The sequence below is a fragment of the Sparus aurata genome, chromosome 21 (assembly GCF_900880675.1).
Source record: "Sparus aurata chromosome 21, fSpaAur1.1, whole genome shotgun sequence".
Lineage (NCBI taxonomy): Eukaryota > Metazoa > Chordata > Actinopteri > Spariformes > Sparidae > Sparus > Sparus aurata.
The window spans coordinates 9,286,357-9,300,649 of record NC_044207.1 but is presented as its reverse complement, the minus strand read 5'-3'; the positions used below and the strand labels follow the sequence as shown (position 1 = coordinate 9,300,649).

The following is a 14,293-nucleotide window of genomic DNA, read 5'->3' as shown; positions in this document are numbered from 1 at the left end:
AGTGTGGGGTTGGGAAAATCCAGGGGTGTTCAGATGGTTGCTATATATGTATATAGCCTCACCGCTTGATGCCATTAAACATAATTTCACTCACTGAATTCCATCATGTGACTTTATTCATCTCATAAAAATCATCTGCATGTGTCGACATTTTCCAATTATCTATATATGTCAAGGAATCTCTTTTGTATGACAAATATTACACTTCAATTTATGCATTTGTTGATGTACATATTTCATAATCAATCATATCTTTAAAATATACATAATGATCTGTAAATAAAAAAAGGTTTAAAAAAGAAAAACGTGTACTTGCCAATCAAAGGATTAAATTAATACTAATAATTCGGTGAGCCCATAAAGAGGCAGAATGAAAGCTTTTCTGATGAGTAAACAATAAAAGGGAAAGAAATTTAGAAACTCTAAGTGACATTGAGCATTTGATGATCAATCGTTTTATCACCAAAAACACACACACACACCCCCCCACACCCCCCCACACACACAGAGGAAGAGAGAGGTGTAATCTGTGCCGTCCGTCTTATTAAAATGACATTTCATCCATTACCCTTGGGACAGGTGTGAGAAAAAATGTACGTCATGACATCAAAGCACAGAGTGTGTGATCACAAGCCCCGTGTAATTCCAAAAACACACATGTTAACAGATCAATAAGGTGCCAATTGACAAATAATTTGTGCATGATTAGTGATGCTCTGACGAAGGCCAACAGTGGGAAAACACTACAAAACAAATTAAACTGTCTACTAAACATGATGAGTCTCAATCGGTTTGCCTCAATATTTACAAGTAAAATGTTCCTTTTATCTGACATGTACACTTAAAACAGTCAATGCATCTACATCATTACATACACACCTCATTATGTTTGTGTGACAGTGCATGGAGTTGCCATCATACGTACATATACAACATCTTTACACCATTTACATCAGTACCTGAACTAGGAGCTCTTTCCAAGCCCTTTGCACATGGTACAAAACAACCATACAGCTACACTTGGAGTGATGACAGTGATTCGTTGGTGAGTGTTTAGAAAGCAAACAGACTACAGTACTGTCAAAACAACTTGCCTAGTGACTAAAAACTAAAGTAATGACTGGCCTCTGGAGACGTTTAAAGGGTTACTTCACCCTACATGTAAAAGATTTTCTAGTGGTATCAAGACATGTCAATAGTTTTGTTTTTATTCGGCAAAATCAATACAATGGAATTTTGTTTGTGGTGCTAGCTAGCAGCTCTGTGAGGCTTTACTTGGGCACCACAGAATCGAATGAGGCACACCAACTAGTTCAGAGTGACAATGATTAAATCCAAAATTCAGCGTATTAATCATAATCTACATAAAACATGGATGCACGATAGTCTCCATGATGCCACCTATAGGTTTCTGAAGAGCCACTGTAAAGCTCTAAGTGGGATACAGCTGCGATCACGGGTGGATCTCAGCTAACTAAATGACTTTGGTCACGTTGTCATCAGCGTCCTTGAGTAGAGAGAGTAACATTGATACCATTTTTTCCAATGTACCATTCTTTTTAAAGAAATAGCAGATCAGGGAGCCGCTCAACAGTTTTCCGGAAACTAGCTGCAAATACTAGTAGCCCATTTCTGTAAATCAATCAATCAATCAATCAGGTATTATCTAAGAACTGCCAAAAATCACACTTCTGTATCGCTGTATTCATGCATTGCATTTCAATTGCCCAACTATAACTTCTTGGAGATTGGCATTTTGAACTTCCGTTGTCGCAACTCTCTCTACTGAAGGGCTCTGGTTGTCATTCAGAAGGCCCTTGCCCTTAATTAAACATAACTTTACAGAAATTCAGGACTCAAAGTTGTCATGAATGAAAAAAATTAGCTTTAGAGACAAAATCTGGCTTGTGTACCAGGTGGGGAACATGTTAATTATTGCTGGCAAGTGGGATATTTTAACATGAGCCTTTTAGGGACTGAATTATTATGGAGCCAGCCTCAAGCGGCCATTCAAGGAAGTGCAGTTTCTGATCCTTCCAAGCTAGCTTAAGTTTTCAGGCTGCTCTTTGGTGTTAACATGAAACCATTAGGTAGTTAGAAGTCAGCACAAAGTACAGCGAACGCTGATGGGATCGATAACGGTAATGTAGTTATTTGGTGAAAAACCAAAGTAATAGATAAATTCAAATTCTGACCAGCAGGTTGCACTATAAATACAGTGGGATTCATTCTTTAGGAACGTTACCTCCACTGACCGGGCTGGTAGCAAAAATCTGAGACAAGCATCTCAACTCCACAGCAAATAAGACCAAAACCATCTGCTTGGGTAAGTATCACTCGAGTCAAGTGAAGCAATCTACTTATTTTTTAAATCGATTTATTAATTTTGTAATTTGGATGAACTGCCCCTTTAAACTGTATTTCAATTAGGTAGAACATTTTCAGCTTTTGAGTGTGCTCTCCTCCACAGAAGTTCATCAGCAGTCAGCCTGTAACACCAGCAGACTGAGCTCACTCTCATTGCCAGCATTCAGGATTCTTCCCAGCTGTAAGATCGATAACAGTAAACAGGCAGAATTACCTCTTATAAGCGCAAATAGAAAACAGCAATTATTACCCCCACTCTGTCTGTTGGCGTATGAAATTTTTCACTTTGATGACTGCTTGTGAAAATTAAAGTATACTCTCACTGCAGGTTCCTAACGCTTCTTGTTTGGCCGGTTGACCTCATGAACTCACTGTGAGGAACAAGCACAAAAAGTGGTTTTATTCGACCCAAGAGAAATATTATCAGCAACCAGTGGTCACATATGATGAAGAGGAAGTATCTATTGCATAGTATAAGAATTTTAGGTAGGTCGCAATCTGTGAAAATAATCCTGTCTTTGAACAGCTCTGGAAAACGCCATCTGACAAAGTGTTGGAGCTGCAGTCATGGGACTGAGCAGTTACAGTTGATTTGTGTATATCTGATCGATTTCAGCGGTGCAGTCAGAGCCTAAACTCTTGGTTCTGTTTTGACAAAACCACCACATTGAGTAGCTTTATACAGGAATCTGGTATCTTTATTTTATTTTAAGTAAAAGTCCATCTGGATTTATTGGATTACAAAACTAAAGCTATGCTACAGTGTGTTTAGAAGTTATATGTATCAGTGTTCTGGGAGATTTTCTTCAATTTCTTGGATAGGTATACACAAAATACACCTAATAATCACAGATAGACTCAATTTCTCACTAAACGCACTGGTAAAACCCATAGTTTGACTAAGGCTGGATTTACACTTTCCAATTTCAGTGTATCATAAAGTGCCGTATGAAGGTGGCACAACACTCCCGAGTTTTGTGGCACAGTTGATTTAAAAAGGAGAAAATAAAGGCAATCACTTCCAGTACTGGCAGGAGATGGTTTGGATTGTGCTTATGTATGAAGAGGAAGGGGGGGAAAAAAAGAAAAAGAAATTAGGAATTGATATAGTTGATTGCATCTCTTCTCCCATTTACTGTATAAGCGCACTGTAAACATTTCAAGTGTGATTCCTGTGATGAACTGGGCCTCCTCTCAACATGGTCCTCATGCATCCTGCAGTAGTGTCACACCCTGCCAGCTTCATGTCTCATCATCTTCGTCGTAGTCCTCCTCCTCCTCATCATCTCTTTGGCAGAAGTGGTTACTTGGAATTGACTACAATGCAGCTGTGCAAAACCATCAATTTCTGTCCTTTGTTTCTGGCTCTGCTTGACTTAACTGATGCTGAGCTGCGCGAATCCAATGAGTTTAACATCATCAGGAATTTCAGACTCTTCCACACCGGATGCCTGGAAGAGAGGGAACAACATCATAAACTGTTCCATCTCCGTTTTAAGTCTATGACAGCAATAGCTCATCATACAGAAGAGGAAATTCATTCTGTACATTCCGTGTGTACTTACCAATTTAAAAGTCACATTTTTGTTATTTTGAGGATCATCAACAATCTTTTGCAAATTGGCAGCAACTAAACAGAAGACAAAAGGAGGGGAGAGGTTCACGTAAAATCAGACGGTGAAAACAAGAATGGAAAGCTTTGTGTTTACTATCCAATCATGCAGTGCTATATCTCTTACTTACCAATGACCAAGTCCCTCCCATCAACCAGACCCGCTGAGACCAACTCCTGGGAAACCCCATCAGCAGAATCTGAGCACAGACAGAGAAATAAAAAACCAAATAGTTACACCTGAGTACAAAGTCTCCTTGAACATGACAAAAGTTGAAAAAAGCTAGTTGACACGCCCTCACCTCTGCCGGACATGAACTCAAATCGGATGTCATTGAGTTCTTTCTTGGGGTTCCTCAGTCTCAGGACGAGGCTGATGGGAACACTGGTGTTGGCTGCAGCTGGATCCTGTAATATAAAAATCACAGCTTCACATACAAGAGTTTTCAGAAAGGTGAACTTAAGGCTGCATTGTGTTTTGAGCTGTTTTTGGGCACCCATCACACTGTGGAGTGTCTGCACATGAGAAACGAAATCAAGTTGTTTGTTAGACCTAAAAAAATATGAAAAATATGTCCTCGACTGGCAAAATTCACATTAATGCCTTCCCAAGTCAACAACCTGATAAGTCCGCAAAGACGTCACTACACAACTTGCTGACTTTGGCATCATATGATCAGAAACATGGCCGCCAAAGGTAAATGTTTGGTTTACTCACATATTGCATATCAATGTTTCCCTATTGACATATGATATTACACTGTACCCTTTTAGTTGACTTGGACTACTTAGAATTGTTATTAATTAGCATTAAGACTGAAACAGTAAGGTACAGCTATATACACTGGTTACAGGTAATGTAGAAGTGCAATTGTGTTAAACAGCACATCTTTGTAGTGCCCACATTGATTCCATATAAAACTTAAAAGCTGAAGTCAGAAGAACAACTACCTAACTTGGTAAGTGTGATCATCTGAGGAGCACATGAATGAATGATCAAAGCATTTGATCAGAGACCTATACCTTGTACAATTTAAACTTTTTTTAACACAATTCCAGAGTTATTGGTTTGTTATGTTTCTCATAAATCCTTATTTAAACTTTAACGTCAATTTAAATCCAAAAGAACACCCGAGCAGCGATTCCTTCTCCCTGTTTTAACAAGAACTCCTCTTAATCATTTTGTTAGTTTTTTTTACCGGAGCAGCGGGTGCATGTGAGGGGCTCGCTGCCTGAGCAGGAGCCTGTGGAGCATCCTCTCCTGTTTGGCCCACATTTGCAGGGCTCTCATGTGCTACAGCAGGTGGCTGGAGATGTCCTGTGGAGCCATCTGCTGGTGTGAAAAGCTAACAGACACAAACATGCAAATAAGTCAGCAGCTGTTTTGAGTTGTAAACATATAGAAACAATAGGGGACACACATACAGTAGGACAGTCATGCAGATCACTCTGTCAAGGCATTATGATAAATCGAGATGTTCAGGTCATGTCCACTATAAACTGACTCACCTCCAGACTCTGGGACCCGTCCTTCACTCTGGGTGACTGCAGGATGGACATGACAGATTGTCAGGATTAAAGACATGCAATTCTCCTTTTATCCCCCCAATGTACAGACTGATGGAGCATTGTAGGATTACAGGAATTTGACACAAGGTGACTTTAAACAGATAGCTTAATGAAATCACACTTAAGACAACAAGCAGTAAAATCCCACACCAAGATGTGAATTGAGAGTGAACACACATCAGAGAGAATAATTACAGCAGGCGATCTGAGCGGGTGTCTGGTTCAGTTATCAGTTTTTCATTAGAGGTGTCATCTGACAAAACTTTACATATTCTACGATTATGTCTTTTGCTTGGAAGAGGTTAAACTTTGTAAAACCTTTTCAAACGGTGGCCATGCCACATCCTTTAACAGGTAGAGTCATTGTGAATACAAAATCAACTTTCAAGCTGAAATTTTCTGTTATGTTTACACACAAATTTACTCTAATCTTCTCTGGAATCTAAAGTATTCTTCCCCCCTATATGTGATATTCATTTATCTTTACTTAAGTCCAACAGCAGCAACATGGAGCTTATAAGACAACAAAGGCAATCGGTTTCTGGGTCATACCAAACAATTTTCAAGATCAAGTCTTTGGAATCAGATGTAGCTTAGTTGATCTAGATAAGTAACCTAAACCTGAACTACAGTGGCACTGAGGCAGGAGGCCTCACCAAAAGTGAACTTGGCCAAGAAATGTTCACATTAACAGTCTGTCAGCACCATCTGCTGGCCATTACGGCAACGAGTGCAGTGAGAAATACAGTGAGGTGGCCTTTAAAAGTCAACTTGATTGTTTGAAGACGGCAGCATGCAGAGTCTCACCCGCAGAGCTGCCACAGCAGCTTTGCCCTCCTCACTCTCCTCGTCCAGCTCATCATCACTCCACTCCCAACCACCGTCCTCCGTCTTATGGAGACGGCCACTCGAGCCTGGCACACGACGCACCTACAGGATGCATTAACAATTTTTAAGACTTAATATTGCCTCATTCATCATCTCTTTCTGACAAATCCTTTTCACAGAGTGTATCCTAGCATACATTACGTAACACTGGTAGGCAGCCTATATAAGTAATGACTTGCAAACCTTTTTAGATCGATCCGATATTGTTGGTCCTTTATGTAGGAGCCTCTCCTGCAAATACTCGTTGTTCTGTTACAGAAAGACAGACATTTCTTACAGGACCTTAGATAGAAAAAATATTACAGTTTATTTTTTATTATAGGAGTGCAAGGCTCACTTTGGCTTTTGTGAAGAATTTATGCTTCAGCAACTCAGCTGCAGTTGGCCTAAAAAGGAAAGAAGACAGGTTTCTTCATTATATTCATAACACAACAGGAGAATCTTATGGAAAGAAAAACAAACTCATCTGGCGTCAAGAAAAAACGGGTTTGGGGATTAACTGACCTTTTTTCTGGATCTTTCTGTAAACACAGGGAGAGCATCTTCCTGAAGGACTTGCCATACTTCTTCACCATTTCCTTGTCTGTGATACCGGTCTCCAGACATGGAGGGTCGTTCTGCAAAGTCAGCATCAGCACCTACAGACATGCAAACATTCGCTTCAGTCAGTAAAATCTGACAAAATCATTGAAGCTTCACTTTGGTACTATTAAATATATCATTCATGCAATGAGTGCACACGCAGTTACCTTCATTGGTGGGTATTTGTGATATGGTGCAGCCCCAGTGGCCAGTTCAATGGCCGTTATCCCAAAGCTCCAGATGTCTGCTTTGAAATCATAGCCGCGGACCTGCCAATTAAAAACAGCACCAAGTGAACAAGGCACTCAAGTTTTCCTGTCACTGCTGAGTTATGAGGCATTACAGGGAGAAAATAGGGATGAGAAGCAATCAACTACAAAACAAGCCTCGCACCTGCTCCATGACCTCAGGGGCCATCCAGCAAGGTGTCCCCACGAACGTCTTCCGAACCTTGTTCCTCGTCATGTCTCCTCCTGCTGCTAGAAAGGCACTCACACCAAAGTCTGGTGAGTGTGTGAGATGTGGAAAGTGTGACAGAAGGGATAATAAAAAAAAAAATAGAGAAAAGGTATTTTAATGTCTTTATACTTAAGTATTTTTCAACAAACTAGTCTCCAGCAGAGAGGCCTGTACTTTTGGGCCATGTTTGTTGAACTAAACAATAGCCATGTTTCCATGGGATTGTCGCATTGAAGGGCATTTAAAGCAAAAGAGAAAAAAGAAAATGCAAGTTGCATTCGTTGCATTTCTTTAAAGTGTGTTTGAGAAAAAAAACACATTTTTTACAAAAATAGAATATTTGGTACATAAGGACTTATTAAGAAAACATGTTTCAATCACCCATTATGCACATTAACTTGCGCAAACCTATGTGCAACCATAAGTTGATGGTAACACTGCTACTATCTACTGTCTACAGAGGGACGTAAAACAATAACTACAGAGAAAAATCAGTGAACACTGTACCAGCAATTTGCACTGAGCCATCTTCGCCAAGAAGAATATTTCCAGCTTTGAGGTCCCTGTATGTGAAGAGAAGGACAATTTAAACAAGTCAAACAATTACTTAAGGGATTGTTAGGCTGTGCATAGGCTCTGCAAATGAACAAATACTCTTTATGCTCAAGCTCAAACAAGTTAAAGCTGCGCATTTGATCTGCCCCTTTTTAATCCGCCTGATTTCTGTTTGCAAACTATGCTCAAAGAACAGGAGCGGATTAACTCTGCTTCAACCGCCGCTCTCCCCCTCCCTTTCCTTATAAGGTGTTAGCAAGTTTGCCACGGCATCTGAGCTCAATCAGCAGCTGCTCTCTGTCGACTCAATGTACTGTCCACTCATGATCCGACTGTAACATGAGACACATTTTAAATATTGGAAAATCCAATGACAATTCTATCAGTTGATTTTATCTATTATATTATCATTTGTAAAGAGTGTTAGAAAGCCAAACCACCTTTCAAAGTAAATGTAATCTCTTAAAAATCATAATAATGTGACTTAAGAAAACCTGTTGGTTAGGAACCTGAATCGTTCTGAAAAATTGCACTTGTTACAAAACAAGGCCCTAAAGATGTATAGAAGACTTCCTGTTCAGTCCTGGTTCAGCGTTCCTGCGAGCAAATTTTATGTAAAACAAACCTCCTCAATTATGCATTTTCACTGTATTAAATATTGAAGGAGCATGGTCCAGTTCAACCACACGCTCATATGCAGACATGGAAGGCTCAGTGCCAGAGTGAGCTGAGACAGGAGTGTATTGTGGGACTGCACCAAGTAATGTACAGACATAACAAGGCATTGGCCTTCAGCGTGGTGACACTTTATCAGAACTCACCTGTGAATCTGCCCATTTTTATGAAGGTACTCAAGCCCCTCTAGGACTTCTTTCAGGATGGTAGCGATGCTGGGCTCATCCAAAACTCCGCACTTGTGCTCACCACGAGAGATGATATGTTTGATGATGTCCAACACTGAGCCTGCAAGACAGGTAGAGGCTGGTCACAACATGCTGACAGGACATGGATGAAGTTCCAGTTCAACACACTGAATGGCTTTTATCTGGTGGCGGTTTGAACCATAGACAAAACTAGCAGTTGTTTCCTTCCCAGCTCAACAAAACGCAACCTGCCACAACTCAGCAAACTGAACCAACAAGAATAGGGCTTTTCCATACGCATGTGCTAGATCGATTCACTCAGTTTGATTCGGTACGTCAGCCAAGCACAGCAAGGATTTGCATTTCCATTCAAACAGGGCAAGTTTGAAGACACACCTTCAAACAACAGCTTGAAGGTGTGTCTTAAATTGATGTGCATTTGTCTTCAGCTGCTAACAAAAGTCGGTCAGAGGCACACTCATGAAAAAGCAAATCAGCAAAGAGCCCAGGAAGAGTGCATCTGAACTTACCTATGATATGCCTAAATATTGCTATTGTGTTTATATATGTTGTTTGTCTATGAATTGCTAGCAGTTTATAAATTGTCAAAGTGAAAGTTGATACTTCCAAAAAGGACCTTGCTTTGGTCATTAGCATTAAAGCAGCACACCAAAAATTGTAACCATTTGTAACCATGTTGGTTACAAATTGCCTATCAGTGCTCAAGGGATTCATAACAAAATGATGCATCCATGTAGCATTTCTATTCATGATTTTATCCCACAGATACTGGCCTCTTTGCTCAATGTTTGCTTGGCTAGGTTGTAAACAGATACACCAGTTGCTACTTGTTTTGTACTTCTGACAGAACTCCTCAAGGAGAGTTAGCTGTGTAGTATCAAACTACAAATCTGAAAATATCTGCGAGTTTAATCAAGATATCTACATGTCCTGTTATTTCTGGGGACAAGAAACAAACACTGAGCCTACTTGGCCAGAACATGGCAACTGGCTCTCAATCCAAACATTCAGTCAAAGTTCAAAGTTCATTATAAATTAATAAATAAATAAATGTAAGGACATTTGACAAAGAAAGTCAAGTCAAAGTCGAGTTGAAGATAAGAATTAGCAAAAGTCAGAAGCAAAGTTTCCTTTTGCACAGTACTTACCACCACTGAGCAGCTTCATCACCAGCCACAGTTCATCCTTCACCACAAAGGAAGTGTAATAAGACACAATGTTTGGGTGGTGGCACTGGCTCATAGCCTGGATCTCTTTCTGCATTGAGAAGAAAATGTGGGAAACAAGTTCACACTAGAAGCAGAAACTAGGACCAGGCAAAGCACTGTCTAAATACTTGTATTGCATGCTCAGTGACAAACTGAAGCTCAGCCATACTGAACTTAATCTAATAAACTTAGTCCCTGCTATAGCTCTCTTCCTACAATCAACCTGTCCTGTTTATATGGACCAGTTCTAATTCAGGATTACACAGTGCCTTTGACTCCAGACAGTGTAGTAACCTGGGTTACATCACCACTGAACCAAGCAAAGACATTTTCAACCTTGTGGGCAAATACTGGTGAATTCAGGACCTTAATATTATATAAAAGTGTACCTAGGTGGCAATTTTGTTAATAAGTGTTGTTCTAATGAAGCTGTGGGAAACAATGATCAGGAATGATTTATGACAGAATTAGGTTTTCAGGGTATTTGCATCAATTTGATCAATTATCTCGATTTGTCATGTATGTAATTAAATGGAAAAAAAGACACTTAAACTAACTTCAACTCAATGCAGATTGTATTGTGGCCATTGGGTGATTAGAGGAGCTCACTTCAGTCTAGTGTCTGACCTGCAGTTGGTGTGTTTTCTTTACACTATTGAACCTGACTGTGACTGATGGGGAGAAAGTACAGATAAAGAGACCATGTGGCAGACGGTTCACATTAATTACAGCAAAGCTTACATTTAAAGTTATCTACTACTCAATAACTTAATGAAAAAAAATCAGTAAATTTACAATCCCTGTTTAGTAAGCCTAATATTATATTTCATAAAAATGTCAGCATTTCTCTTGATGTCAGTAAAGGAGCAGCAGGAAAACCTGAAATACTGTATCATAATATACAATGCTACTATGATATAAATTTGCATATATCTATAGAGGAGATTATAGTTGATAACTTGGCAATAAGTAGCTATGTAGAAAATGGACTTTACTCATCTCATTTTGCAGTTGTATCACATTTAAACACCAACATCAAAAAGTAAAATAAAGTGGAGAAAACATTAGTTCAGTGCATGTTTCATCCTTCATTCACATTCAATTTGTCTTTATGACGTGTCTAATTGATTTCACCCGACTCAAACACTTGGTGGTTGTTGTGGTATCAGGATCTTGATCCGTCCTTGACTGATCTGACCCCACAAACGCACACACCAGTCCTGGCAAACACGCACAACAAACATATAGACTGCAGATCCTGGGCCACACATTGCTGAAGTGTCTTACCAGGAGTTCATCCATGCTAGTTTGACACTTTTCCAGGTTGATGCGTTTAATGGCCACCTTCTCCTTTCTTGGCTTGCAGTATGCTGCCTGGACAACTGCGGTGGCTCCACTTCCTGAGGAGGACAACATTAAGAAGGACACTATTAATCTGGAGGAGCAAAAGAACTTCTGACTTTTGAAGACAGCAGTCAGATTGTGACAGCTGAAGTACACTGTTGGTGTGCAATTTAAGGTGCTCAATTTGAACAAGAACTAGTCTCTAAAATTGGGGACTAATGTAATTTACAGTGTTGCAAAATGCGCGAATATGCTATTAAATCCAAATGTGACTGAATTGTAGAAAAAACTGCAGCTAATATACCACTTCAGAGCATTTCTTTCGTTCAAAGTCATCAGTCACGTTACCTAGACCAAACTGTATCTCACTGTAATCCGTGTCATACCTTCAGCAAAGGAGCACCACCCTCTCCAACTGACGAATCTTCACGCACTATAGGCTAACATGCCTTGGCTAGCCGTTTAGCTTCAGGCTAAGTAGCCCTTTCACTTTAGTTCGTCAACTAAAGGAGACACTGCAAAGACAAATCAACTTGGCCTTGCCGGAGGGGAACTCTGCAGAGCTTTTAACCTTCCTGCACCATGGAGCTACGGGTTGTACCCGGCCTTCTCCTAGCTAGCTACAGTCATGCTATGCTAGTTGGCTAGTGGCGGTTGGCAGCCGACACCGCTGTAGAGTCAGGGGAGGCTACAATGCTAACATTAGCAAGCTAAGCTACTCACCTATCACCTCATTGAGTTCGTAGTCATCCCTGTCGATTGACCAGGATTGAGAGGACTGGTCTTCGGCCATGGTGTCGTTGTTTGAACGGTGTGAACAGAGCTTCTAAATGATAACAGAAACGCTGTCTGGAATAATAATAATCTTTGTGATTACTCCATTCGGCTCCGATGATGCTGGCTGCTGCTGTTCCGCTGACAACTCCTACCGCTCCTGTCAACACAACTTTACGCACGACTGACGCATCGTATTACGTACGCGCTCAGTGTACGGCACGAAGATGGCGCCATCTTTGGTGTGGCAAAGTCAACAGCAGAAGTAAATCATAGTTACCATTACAGTGGAGTGCCAGAAGTCGAAATATTGGAGTCTTGGACAAACGCAGAGATAAACTTTGTATTTATACCAACGTCCAACATTACTACAGAGGCTGCACTTTTAGGACCCCAGTTTGTCGCCACAGCGCCCCCTACCTTAGAGGAGGCTGCACTTTCCGGACCGCAGTTTTAGGACCCCAGTTAAATACTTCTTCTTACAGTTTTTGAAGGTTTATTTCACCCAAATAATACTTTGTGACTCATTATTTATGGTTTTGATAGTTGATTCCACCTAAAAAAAATAGTTTAAAGGTTGATTCCACCCAAATACTGTTTTGCCCTGCAATCCACCTTTTGTTGCCAAGAATTGCAATATCTTTAATTAGCAGAATTAGCAACTTTTACAAAATAGAAATAATGTACAATCAAGACCTTCATGAAAGTGCTTAACAATGCCCTGAGAGACAAACAGAGACTTCTATTATGATTTGGCGTGAATAAAGCTGACTTGACAAGATCTCAACCAGAAACTTAGAAAGGTTAGAAAAAGACAAGACGCAAGGATGACTCTGGGGGCAGATTAAAGATATAATTTGTACAAACACATCCAAAAAACAATAAGCATAAATAAACAATTTACAGTACCAAGGAACAATACAAATGAACACAATGTAAACAGAAGGGAAACTAAAATTGTAGCCTTGTCACCCACGTTCAACACCATCATCCCGGCTCTGCTTCAGGACAGGCTCTCCCAGCTCCACGTGCCAGATTCCACCTGCAGGTGGATCATAGACTTCCTGTCTGACAGGAAACAGCGTGTGAAGCTGGGGAAACATGTCTCTGAATCCCAGACCATCAGCACTGGATCCCCCCAGGGCTGCGTTCTTTCTCCCCTGCTTTTCTCCCTGTACACCAACAGTTGCACCTCCTGTCACCAGTCCATCAAGCTCCTGAAGTTTGCAGACGACACCACGCTCATTGGGTTAATCTCTGGCGGGGACGAGTCTGCCTACAGGTGGGAGATTGACCATCTGGTGACCTGGTGCAGCCTGAACAACCTGGAGCTTAACGCTTTAAAGACAGTGGAGATAGTCGTGGACTTTAGGGAGAACCCAGCCCCACCCACCTCCATCATCCTGTGTGGCTCCCCAGTCAACTCTGTGGAGTCCTGCTGCTTCCTGGGCACCATCATCACCCAGGACCTAAAATGAGAGCTGAACATCAGATCCCTCACCAAGAAAGCACAACAGAGGATGTTCTTCCTGCGGCAGCTGAAGAAGTTCAATCTGCCAAAGACGATGATGGTGCACTTCTGCTAAGGACAAGAGCAGACTGCAACGTATCATACGTTCTGCTGAGAAGGTGACTGACTGCACCCTTCCATCCCTTCATGACCTGCACAGCTCCAGGGCTCTGAGGCATGCATGTACTATTGTGGCCGACCCCTCCCATCCAGGCCACAGACTTTTTGAGCACCCCCCCCCCCCCCCTCCCCCCCCCGGCAGGAGGCTGCAGTCCATCAGGACCAAAACCACCCACCACATGAACAGTTTCTTCCCTGCTGCAGTTGGGATCCTTAACAGGTCCCGGGATCCCCACTGACACTGACACCCACAGTCTTGCACTCATACCCACCACCGCCCTTGAATCCTTCCAGAATATGGACAATTTTTAGAATTTTAAACAAACTTTTATTTATTTTAACTTTATTTCATCATTCCTTGTACAGCTCTCCTGTCTTCATTTATCAGTCATCCCACACTTATGTCTCTCTCTGTTTGTTT

General features: G+C 41.0%; 1 protein-coding gene across 1 annotated transcript; it reads right to left on the bottom strand.

Annotated features, from left to right (window-relative positions):
- Window positions 1-98: 98 nt before the first annotated feature.
- On the bottom strand, window positions 99-12,589 carry LOC115572554 (serine/threonine-protein kinase OSR1). Its single transcript, XM_030402741.1, has 17 exons — window positions 12,192-12,589; window positions 11,412-11,524; window positions 10,065-10,173; window positions 8,854-8,995; window positions 7,985-8,040; window positions 7,412-7,521; window positions 7,186-7,287; window positions 6,941-7,074; window positions 6,774-6,822; window positions 6,620-6,685; window positions 6,356-6,478; window positions 5,489-5,524; window positions 5,179-5,325; window positions 4,282-4,387; window positions 4,111-4,179; window positions 3,933-3,997; window positions 99-3,818 (listed from the first exon to the last, which is right to left on the bottom strand). The coding sequence occupies exons 1-17, from the start codon at window positions 12,259-12,261 to the stop codon at window positions 3,744-3,746; spliced, it is 1,572 nt and encodes a 523-aa protein (XP_030258601.1). The 5' UTR covers window positions 12,262-12,589; the 3' UTR covers window positions 99-3,743.
- Window positions 12,590-14,293: the final 1,704 nt, after the last annotated feature.